Source organism: Gekko japonicus, unplaced genomic scaffold, assembly GCF_001447785.1.
Source record: "Gekko japonicus isolate JY-2015 unplaced genomic scaffold, Gekko_japonicus_V1.1 scaffold149, whole genome shotgun sequence".
Lineage (NCBI taxonomy): Eukaryota > Metazoa > Chordata > Lepidosauria > Squamata > Gekkonidae > Gekko > Gekko japonicus.
The window spans coordinates 574,906-586,044 of NW_015172556.1; the positions used below are offsets into that span (position 1 = coordinate 574,906).

The 11,139-nt window shown below is 43.1% G+C and overlaps 1 protein-coding gene across 1 annotated transcript in view; it reads left to right on the top strand.

Moving 5' to 3' along the window:
* The window catches only part of WNK2 (WNK lysine deficient protein kinase 2), a 172,864-nt gene that overhangs the window by 55,733 nt on the left and 105,992 nt on the right, over positions 1 to 11,139 (top strand). Inside the window, exons 5-6 of the mRNA XM_015421185.1 lie at positions 6,966 to 7,054; positions 8,707 to 8,926. Coding sequence (XP_015276671.1) covers positions 6,966 to 7,054; positions 8,707 to 8,926 — 309 coding nt within the window. The remainder of the gene's footprint in view (positions 1 to 6,965; positions 7,055 to 8,706; positions 8,927 to 11,139) is intronic.

Genomic DNA, 11,139 nt, shown 5'->3' on the forward strand with positions numbered 1-11,139 from the left:
CACCCGCAAATGGCCCCCAATACGACATAATAACTTTCAAGCGACATAATAACATTCAAGTGACATCATCACATTGTCAATGTTGAGGGGTGATGTTCTAGGTTTTGGGCAAAACTATACAGTAGAATTGGGCTGAAACCATAGAGTTTTGCCCAGAAACTAGAGCATCACCCTCAGTGTCAGCAACGTGACGATGTCACTTCTGGTGATGTCATTACAGTGCATATGCTTCATATGTCAGCAACGTGACGATGTCACTTCTGGGTGATGTCATTACAGTGCATATGCTTCATGCTTGCACCAAAAGATCCTGGAACGGACCCAGGAGCCCCCTGCTGGAAGACAGGTAGGACCTGGCAACCCTATTGCAATGTATACTTTTGAGCTTTATTCTAAACTCCTTCCTTGTATAAGCAGCACATGTAGAGACCCAAGAGCCACCCAAAGTTTAGGAGTGGATTTTGGAGGGACTGAGCCTGTAGCCAGAAGGAGGAGGCATGGAAGATTCATTCCATTATGGATTATGCCATAGTGTCTTTTCTGCTGGAAAAAGCTTTGCAATGACAGTCTTACAATGACTGGTTATGGAACTACAGTCATTTTTATGGCTTCATCAGCTGTCACTCTCAGTTGGTGTAGTTGGGAGCAGTCACCGATAGAGAAAGTTGGGCAAGGATGAGCTGGAAGTACCAAGCGCAGAGAGGGAATGATAAGCCACAACAAAACTGGACACTGTGCTGCCGGCCTTTGCCTTCCAGTCTTCAGCCTGACTGGCACTATCACCTTACGGACTATGCTGGAGGGATTTAGGAGGATCCTCAGGAGAAGCCACCTATGCCATTGGCCCATGAGAATATTTTCCAGTGGCCATAATGGCCAATCAGTGGCTGGAACTAAGCTGTAAGAATAGTGATGAATGCAGTAGACCATAGTATAGTGAGGTAGGAGAGGGAGCAGCGTTTAGCTTCCATCACACCCATGTTCTGTTTATGTTAAAAACAGACCTCCCTGCTCCCTGATTCAGATGTGAATTATTGGATACTTCCCTCGTAGTTTGGCCCTTTCAGAAAGTTGGGAAAATGGTAACTTGTCTGATGTGTAACATTGATATACACTCAGTAAGTAACATGACAGTAATAATATTTGCTTGAGTTAGAGAACTATTGAAAGAATTACTGAGACATTTTTGTAAATGCTTGGAGCTATTAGGGAAAAGCCCAACATAAATACTAATAATTACTATTTCCCTTCCATATGCCAACATATTTGCCTTGTTGAGTATGTTTTGTCAACACTGTTTTCTTACAGTCAGGCCAGATTCCTATTAATATTCTTTGTAAGAAGCCTAGAATGGATCTCTTTCATTAAGTGATTAAATCTGCATGAAACAAAGTATTCTTTCAGAACTTTTAAGTCTGTCCACAGTGGAAAATTTAATGCTCTGAAGTCTGGATGTAGAATTGAATGTTCTTCTCATGAAGAAAAGTAGATGTTTAGTGAAGTCAGATTGTCTAGTAAAAGACGTGTGAGATGATATGCATTCCTCTAGCTTGGTTATCATATCTGTTTATGCAGATGCACAGTTTGCTTACACATGGGGTACAGTGAGAATGCACAAGGCACCAGCTCTTATTTCACAGATCATGTTGCATATGCACAAAGGCCTATTTTCACAAGGAACCAATGTTTTCTAATCCATTATTAATCTTAAATATTTCACACTTAAGTTTCCACTTTATACGTAATAGTTCTTTCCCACCTTTTCACCAAAATACCTTCAGTGTCATTTTCTGAACTGTTCTGTCAGCATGACTGAGGACATGGGATTCGTCTGATGAATTCAAAATGGTGGCGAAACTTAAAGTGTAACTAGAACATTATATAAAATCAAAAGCTCAGATGTTAGATGGAAGTATAAAAACATAGAATTTAATATGGAAAACTATTATGCTTTGGTAGAAGGAATATATTTTCTTTTTTATTGAAAAGATATTTATTTTTATCCAAAAGAAAGGTACAAAGAAATTCCCAGCAATATTAGATTCCGTAAGGATACTAACTTTTTTTCTGGCATAGTTCTTGTGTGACAGACTGTGTGCTTTCCTGATCATGGAGATGATCAGAAGTCATGTCAGAAACAAACATGTGTTGTTTATAGGAATTATCCTACTTACATCTTTGGAAAGTCATAGAAACACTTCAACACTTATAAGTAGTAGGTCACAGTAGGAGACCACAGAGATTTTTAGGAACACTTGTTTGATGTGCTGCATGAAATTACATGTTTTCCAATTTCTGCAGGACTTGTTTAGCTTTTAAAACAAGCTAAGAAATGTTCAGATGGAATGTAACACACAAACATCCAGGAGTGCAACAGGATGCTTAACAAGCCTGTTGAGGAAGAGGCAGGAAGGCTTCCTTTAAAAATTGGAAGTCTTGCCCAAATGAAAAGAATGAAAAGGAACATAAATGAAATCTCAACAAAATGAATCTAAGCTGATTGTTAGACAAGCAAAACAAATTTATAGAATATATTGCTAAAATCAGTAAAACAAACCATAAACATTTAAGTATATGAGCCAACATAAGCTATCACTGAAATTTTATTATTGGAACTCCCAGTGTGTACTTTTCTTGGGTAGGTGGTCTTCAGAAAATTAGGAAAATATCCAGTTGGGCTGTTGGGTAGTTGGAAGAATTATGGATGAGAAAAGGGGGGATGACAGAAGTGAAATGATCTCCACTGCAATGGAAATGGGACCAGAACCAGTTTTTAGTTTTGTTGGTGGTGGTTGTGTTTTTTGCTATGGGCTTTGAAGAACTACGGTTGCAATCCTGTGTGCACTGTCTTGGTAGTAAGTCCCACTGACCTCAGGGGGGTTGCTTCCAAGAAAATACATAGAGGATCAGGTTGCATGTCAAATAGAGGCAGCTATCCAATCCTTGTTACAATAACACTCAAGCCAAAATAGCCCTCCTCCCAATAGTATGGCTGTAATTCTGATTCTTCTTGATAGGATTGCCATCCAAAGAGCTCCAAAATAAGGAACACATTGTGAGACCATAAGAAAACAACATTTTACATCTCTCAGAATATTACTAGTTCTGATGTGTACTTCATTAGAAAATACTATCATTGTAGTATATTAAATTGAAGTTGCTGTTTGTAAGTTTTCCACATCTTTTCTTTTCCATGAGCATTTGTGAAATAAATAAGGGGAAAGTATTTGAAATATTGAACAGGTGGCAAGCCCGCTTACCAAATAGAATTGTCCCCCACTAAAGAGTTAATTGATTGATTCGCCAGTTAAATTGATTAAAATGTGCAGTTCCATTTTAAATTAATGTCCCTTTAAAAGACCTGAACTGATGAGATTCCTGATGTTTTGGAACAAAACATAATTTCTAATACTGCAAAAAAAGGAAAGATTTTTAAAATTGTTATTGGCTGGGAAGCAGAATACAGGATTAATAGTCCAGATGGTTCTTCTGATGGATGTATCCACTCTTACTAAGATTATTTTAAGTAAAATTTAGTAATAGAAGATTGTATTCACCAGTATGGTGGTGATGTCTATATAACATTGTAATTCAGGAAGTGCATCAGGGCAAATACTTCAGGAGACCCACCCAGGAAGCACCATGATAGTGGAATTGTTCAGAGTATATTCTTGCTTGCTGATTAGGATGAATAGCAAAAATGTGTTGAAATGTGTTGTTCCTTGAGAAGCCGAGTTGAATCATTTAGGCAAAAGACCTGAACCTACTGTAAGATGCAAATCATACTGCAAATGAAGGGATTACGTGTGTGCAAAAAAGTGAAGGTTTTTCCACCCCTTCAGGATACCCTTCAGGATACCAAGTAGGCTAATCTTATTGTCATGTTCAAAGTTATTTACACTATTTCTTTACAGTTGTTCTTTTTGTGCATGTTCTGACCACGACTTGTCCAATACAAGCATACTTTCAAGTGTACCTGTTTGAATTCCTAACCACTCCTGTTCGATCTTCCTCCAGGCTAGCTTTGCACATTGCTTCAAGCAGCAGTTTCTGTTCTAAATTATAACCTTGCATAAGCTATTTCTCCATTTTCCCAGACCTTCAAGCAAGAACATAAGAACATAAGAGAAGCCAATGTTGGATCAGGCCAATGACATCCAGTCCAACACTCTGTCACACACTGGCCAAAAATATCAGGTGCCATCAGGAGGTCCAGCAGTGGGGCCAGGACACTAGAACCTCTCCCACTGTTGCCCCCCAAGCACCAAGAATACAGTGCATCACTTGCCCCAGACCGAGAGTTCCTATCTGTCCCTTGTGGCTAATAGCCACCGATGGACCTCTGCTCCATATGTTTATCCAGTTCCCTCTTGAAGCCGTTCATGCTTCTGGCCACTGCCACCTCCTGTGGCAGTGAATTCCATGTGTTAATCACTCTTTGGGTGAGGAAGTACTTCCTTTTATCCGTTCTAACCCGTCTGCTCAGCAATTTCATTGAGTGCTCACGAGTTTCTTGTATTGTGAGAAAAGGAGAAAAGTACTTCTTTCTCTACCTGCTCTATCCCATGCATAACCTTGTAAACGTCTGTCATGTCACCCCTCAGTCGTCGTTTCTCCAAGCTAAAGAGCCCCAAGCACTTTAACTTTTCTTCATAGGGAAAGTGTTCCAACACTTTTATCATTCTAGTTGCCCTTTTCTGCACTTTTTCCAATGCTATAATATCCTTTTTGAGGTGTGGTGACCAGAATTGTACAAAGTATTCCAAATGAGGTCACATGATCAATTTATACAGGGGCTTTATGATACTGGCTGATTTGTTTTCAGTTCCCTTCCTAATAATCCCCAGCATAGTGTTTGCCTTTTTTATTGCAGTCGCAGACTGTCTCATCATTTTCAGTGAGTTATTTACCATGACTCCAAGATCTCTCTCTTGGTCAGTCTCTGCCAGTTCATACTCCATCAACGTGTACTTATAGTTAGGATTTTTGGCCCCACTTTGCACTTGGCCACATTGAACCCCATTTGCCATGTTGATGCCCACTTGCCTATCCTCGACAGATCCCTTTGGAGTGCCTCACAATCCTCCCTGGTCCTCACCACCCTGAACAATTTCATGTCATTCGCAAATTTAGCCACTTCACTGCTTACTTCCAACTCCAAATCATTAATGAACAAGTTAAAAAGCATCGGACCCAGTACTGCACCCTGTGGTACCCCACTGCTTACTACCCTCCACTGTGAAAATTGCCCAATTATACTCACTCTCTGTTTCCTATTAATTAGCCATTTTTGATCCACAAAAAGACGTCCTTTTATCCCATGACTATTGAGCTTACTTAGGAGCCTTTGATGAGAAACTCATCAAATGTGTGATTAAACTGGTCAAGGTGTCTATGAGGAGCCTCATAGACACCTTGACCAGTTTATTCACACATTTCTTAAATTCTCTTTTCTTTTGCTTTTGGGTATGAGGATCTTTCAGCAGCTGTCTCTGTTCAGTTCTTAAATGTGACTTAGCAAATCCCCCTTATGACATGTTTACAGCTGGAAATCTTCCCTTTTTCTCAGCTGCAGCCTGTGAATTTTCACTTAGCCAATTCTGACTTAGGCCTGAGTTTCCTGAATTCCTAAAACTTGAGGTGCCCCCATTATAGTGCCCTACCTTCCTCTTCCATCAGGACAACTCTGGTGACAGAACAGCAATGAGGGACTGATTTTTCCCACTTCCTCCTCTTCAGTACAGACTACCAACTTGTCTTGCTATTAGGGGTGTGCATTCCAGAATTCCTGAATGGAAACTATACAGAAAAATTGTTTTTTTGGATTGTTACTGTTATACAAATCCAGGATTCTTAGTCCTTATGTAAAGGACACACATCCGAAAAATCTGTAGTTTTTCATGTTCGGGTGCTTATCAGCAATAGTAGTATTTTGTTTTTCTTTGATTCTCTGTGGATGGTGACTCTGTGCATGAAAGCCAGGCACAGGGTGAGTCTGGCTGGCTTCTTCTTCTACCTTCCCTCCTTTGGAGATGGGGCACTTCCCCCCTGCAGTTAGGATGGCTTGGGAGCATCTTGTTTGGGGTTCCATAGAATTCGACCCCTTGGTCCAGTTTTACTTGAAACTTGGGGGCTGTTTAGTGGACAGGTAGCACTAGCTCCCCAGCAGTTTTGGTGTTACGTGGTTGAAAAATCACCACTCTGGTTCCTGCCAAAAAGAGTACCCCATAGGTAATAATGGCAGAACTGCAAGTTGGGCTGGCTCCTTCTCCTTCGCTCCCTCCTTTGTGGGGTGGGGCTCTTTTTCCCTCTACAAATGGGATGGCTGCCAGCAGCTTATTTAGGGACCCATAGAATTGGATCCCTTGTCCAATTTACTTGAAACTTTGGGGCTCTTTAGTGGACAGGCAGCACTAGCTCCCCTGCAATTTTGGTGTCATTCAGTTGAAAAACAGCCACTACAGCCCACCCCCCCGGGGATAATGGATCCCACAATTCTGAAATTTTCAAAAAGCCCGAACATAAATCTCAAAATGGTATTTTTTTTTGGGGGGGGGGGGTTCAAATACCTTTGAATATCAGTATTTATGCCCTTCTGGAAATCCAACTCCTAAAAATACTGTTGTCTGTTTTTCACATGTACATCCCTACTGGCTCTTACTGCATGTGGTTCCTGCACCCTAGGAATCAACTTTCCTTGTGTTAGAGCCACTTGCAAAAGGAATGTGGATCACTGGACCTAACATGATAGCTTTAATAATCAAGTGTATTTAAAAGATAAAGTTTAAAAATCATATTTATTTTAAAAATTAAAGAAAATGAGCCTAAAATGAAGAAAAGGGGGTTTAATATGCACATCTGCAGTAAGTAATTATTGCAGAACTGAGATCTGTTTCTGGGTAGACATGTTTAAGGGGGGAAAACTGCAAGAGAAGTTTATTAAGTTTTTGTGTTCTTCTTTTCAGGGTGTCAAGCCAGCAAGTTTTGATAAAGTTACTGATCCTGAAATTAAGGAGATAATTGGAGAGTGTATTTGCAAAAATAAAGAAGAAAGGTTTGTTTCAAGTGACAAATTCTTTTGTATTTAAAACTTAATATGATAAAGGGAGATGATTTTAAAGTTAAAAGAGCAGGAGAGCATCTGGTTTGGTTAACATCATTTAGGAATAATGGTGTCATTTTAGATCCAGCATTCATATTGTGGCTCAAAAACATCAGAAAACGCAGATTCCCATAGAGGATCACTAATCACTAAAGTGTGAAAGGATTACTGAAAGAGCATAAGAAACTGTAGTGTTGTAAATACATACATTTTCCTTTACAAGTTGTTATTCTTTTGTTTTTGAAGCAGTGATCATGCAAGACATATACCCAGGGGTTTTTTCGTAGAAAAAGAGCTCCAGGAGCTCATTAGCATATGGCATGCTAATGAGCTACTGGGCTATTAGCATATGGGGAAGGGGAAGCAAAAGGGGGGAGGCATCTTCAAAAGCCTCCCCTCCCCTCCCCTGGGGGGGGCGAAGAGAGAAGGGGTTTAAACTTTAAACCCCTTCTCACTAGAGTTGGGCCACAGGAGGAAAGACAGAAGGAAAGAGAGAGAGTAGAGAGAAGGAAAGAAGGGAGGAAAGAGGGAAAGAAACAGAAGGAAAAGGAGGGCAAGAAAGAGAAGGGAAGAAGGAGGGAAACAGGGAAAGGAGGAAAAAAGAGAAGAGAAGAAGGCAGGAAAGAAAGAAAGAGGGGAAGAAGGAAGGAAAGAGGGAAAGGAGAGGAGGAAAGGAGGAAAAGAGAGGAAGGAAGAGAAGGGAAAGCAAAGAGATGGAGGGAGGGAGGCTCTCCCCCCCATCAAGCCCATGCCACCCTCACCCCGTGGATCGCTTACTTACCCTCTTCAGCGGGGGTCGGGGAAGCCGGCGGTGGGGCTCTCCAGGTGTCCCCCGAGCAGCAGCACTCCTGGTGGGCTGGGGGACGCGGCGACGGGCTCTCCCGTCCCCCAAGCGCCCCGAGCCGCAGCGCTCCCATGCGACTCAGGCGACCCGGGGGCAAGGCTGTCCAGGCCTCGCCCGAGCCGCAGCGCTCCCACGCAGCTCAGGCAACCCGGGGGCAAAGCTGTCTGGGCCTCGCCCAAGCCGCAGCACTCCCGCGCAACTTGGGCGACCCGGGGGCGAGGCTGTCTGGGCATTGCCCGAGCCGCAGGGCTCCCGCGTGGCTCGGGCGACCAGGGGGCGAAGCTGTCTGGGCCTCCTGCACGGCTTGGGCAACCAGGGGGCGAAGCTGTCTGGGCCTCGCCCAAGCTGCAGCGCTCCCGCACGGCTTGGGCAACCAGGGGGCGAAGCTGTCCGGGCCTCGCTCGAGCCACAGCGCTCCCGCGTGGCTCAGGCAACCAGGGGGCGAAGCTGTCTGGGCCTCGCCCGAGCCGCAGGGCTCCCGCACGACTCAGGCGACCCGGGGGCGAGGCTCTCCAGGCCTCACCCGAGCTGCAGCGCTCCCTTGCGACTCGGGGGACCTGGGGGCGGGGCTTAGGGGACCCAGGGGCGGGGCTTGCCACCACGCACACTGGCGGCGCGGCGCTCTGGAGGGCTCCGACCCGAAAAGACCCCTGCATATACCCTATAAAGGCCACTCTGTCTATTTACTAGATATGCAAGCAGAAATCATCTTAAAGTTTGCATTTCTTTAATAAGTTTATGCAATTTTCCCCTGTTGTAGATATGAAATTAAAGATTTACTAAGCCATGCCTTTTTTGCTGAAGATACTGGGGTAAGAGTGGAACTTGCAGAAGAAGACGATGGTCAGAAATCCTCTATTGCCTTAAGACTCTGGGTAGAAGATCCTAAGAAGCTGAAAGGAAAACCCAAAGATAATGGAGCCATTGAGTTTACTTTTGATCTGGAGAAGGAAACTCCTGATGATGTTGCACAAGAAATGGTAAAATAAACTTCTCCAGACAGATAAGTTGTACATAAATCTGATAAGAAACCAGGAGCCAATTGGTAAAGTAAATCTCATTCAAAGGGTTAATCACAGGGTATTTTGGAAAGCTGAAGTGAAAAATCAACAGTGTAATTCAAAGCAGAGTTACATTGTCTGTTGAACTCCTAAGCACAGTTATACCCTTCTAAATACATAGCAGTAAAAGGACTTAGACATAACTCTGGTTTCAACAAATTTAGCTTGGATCCAGCAGAAATTTATCCTGATCAAATGGGGGAGCAAACCTGACTCCCTTCTCATGCTGTTCTTGGAAGTCCTCTGACTCCTAGAAGCAGTGTTGCAATGAGAATTTTGGGATACAGAAATAGGGAAGTGGTGAAGTCACATTCCGCTGATGGAAGTCTTTTCCATCAAAGGAGATTTTGTATGGGATCCAACCTATTGTACTCTCTTTCTCAATTTTGTCTCTCTTAAAATCAGACGATAGCTTATCTGCATTTAAAACTTTGACAAGTCACGTTGTAAACTATTTATTTATTTATTTTTCATATTTATATCCCGCCCTCCCCAGGTGGGCTCAGGGCAGCTAACAAGGGCAGGACACAGCCATGTCAGAATAAAAGCATATAAAAACATAATAAACATTCAACATTAAAACCACTGTGCTCAAATTGTAACTGATGTCCTAAGTCCAAGATGGTAACTCCACAGTTACAGATGGTACTATGTAAAGAGGCTGGATAGAATCTGTACAGTTCTCTTTTTTCCTGAAGTAAAAGTGAGCTATCCAAGGGTATACAGTAATTATTATTTACTTATTTAGACCGACTTCTGTCCTGCTCTATTGCCAGCCAAACAGGCTTACAACAATCAAAATACGATGATTTAGCATATTATAATTTTAAACCACATTATTATAAATTATAAATTAAAATCTAAGACATCTTTACTACAGCAGATGGCACCCTAATATCCATCACAGGTGGGACAACTGGGGGCAGCCAGCACAGAGGATGAGAAAGTACAAAGTTATACTTGGTATAAAGTTAGAAATAAAGATATGCAAGGTTTGGTGCTGATCCTGTTCATTAGACATGTCTTCAGTACAAACTTTGTCATACTGGTTTGTATTATACATGAAAGAGATCTGTATTTTTAAGATGAATATATCTTGATTCTCCCCCCCCCCCCCAAGTTTCATAAAAATACTACTTCAGGTTTTTCAAAATCTAGTTAAGGGGAGAACATAAATTTCCATCTAACAATAACGGTAATCACATGTTCCATAATAATGCCCATGTAAGAAGAATTGTATGCATTCTAAAATATATGAAAGGCAGTTTGAATGTGTTTTCTGTTTTAGATATTTATGAATTACATTCATGTACTGCCTTTCTTCCGTCATGAATATTCAAAGAAAGTATATTGTTTTTGAAAAAGTAACATAAGACACAACCCTGAGTGACTAACTTTTCTCCTACAGTGGGGGAAGGCATCCAGACTGGTTAGGTCACGCCCCTTTTCGCTTCAGGCAGGGCTATGCAAATTTATGTGTATGCCTACTTGGATAGAGCAAGGGCGCCCTTCCAGTTTCGATAGCCCTGCCGCTTCAGGAGGTCGTTAGAGCCTAGCTCCACTCACCAGATCAGCAGCAGCTATCTATTCAGCATATCTAAGCCTGAGATCCTTTGAGGTGCAAATAACATGGATTCCAAGGCGTCTAAGAATGCTCCAGGCTCAGGAGCAGTAAACAAAAGGGAACAAAGCTTGAGCAGACCTTGCCCGTCCGAGGCCTCGGACACAGGGGAGGGAGCAACGCAGACTGCCGGTGTGCATCGGAAAGAGGATCGGGCGGGAGCTCCCGAGGTCTCGGGAAGCCACACAGCGAGCACAGCGTTTCCCCGGTCTGGGACGGCCCAAACGGCCCCGGAGGCCTCCGGGAGACCAAGAATGGCTGAGGAGGAGAGGCACGAAACTGGGGCGCACACGAGCCGCGGCGTACAAAGCGCTGCCGTAGGTGTTCTTGCTGTGGGGAGTGGTGAGTCCGGGAACGTTTTCAGAGCCCCCAGCCCATTAATCAACCCCCCATCGGGAGCAGATCCTAGGCTGGCCAGCTACAACATCTATGGGGCCCCGTTCTTACCCTCCCCTCTCCAGATGACGAATGCACCAGCAGCAACAGGGCAAAACATGGCTACCGCTGCCAC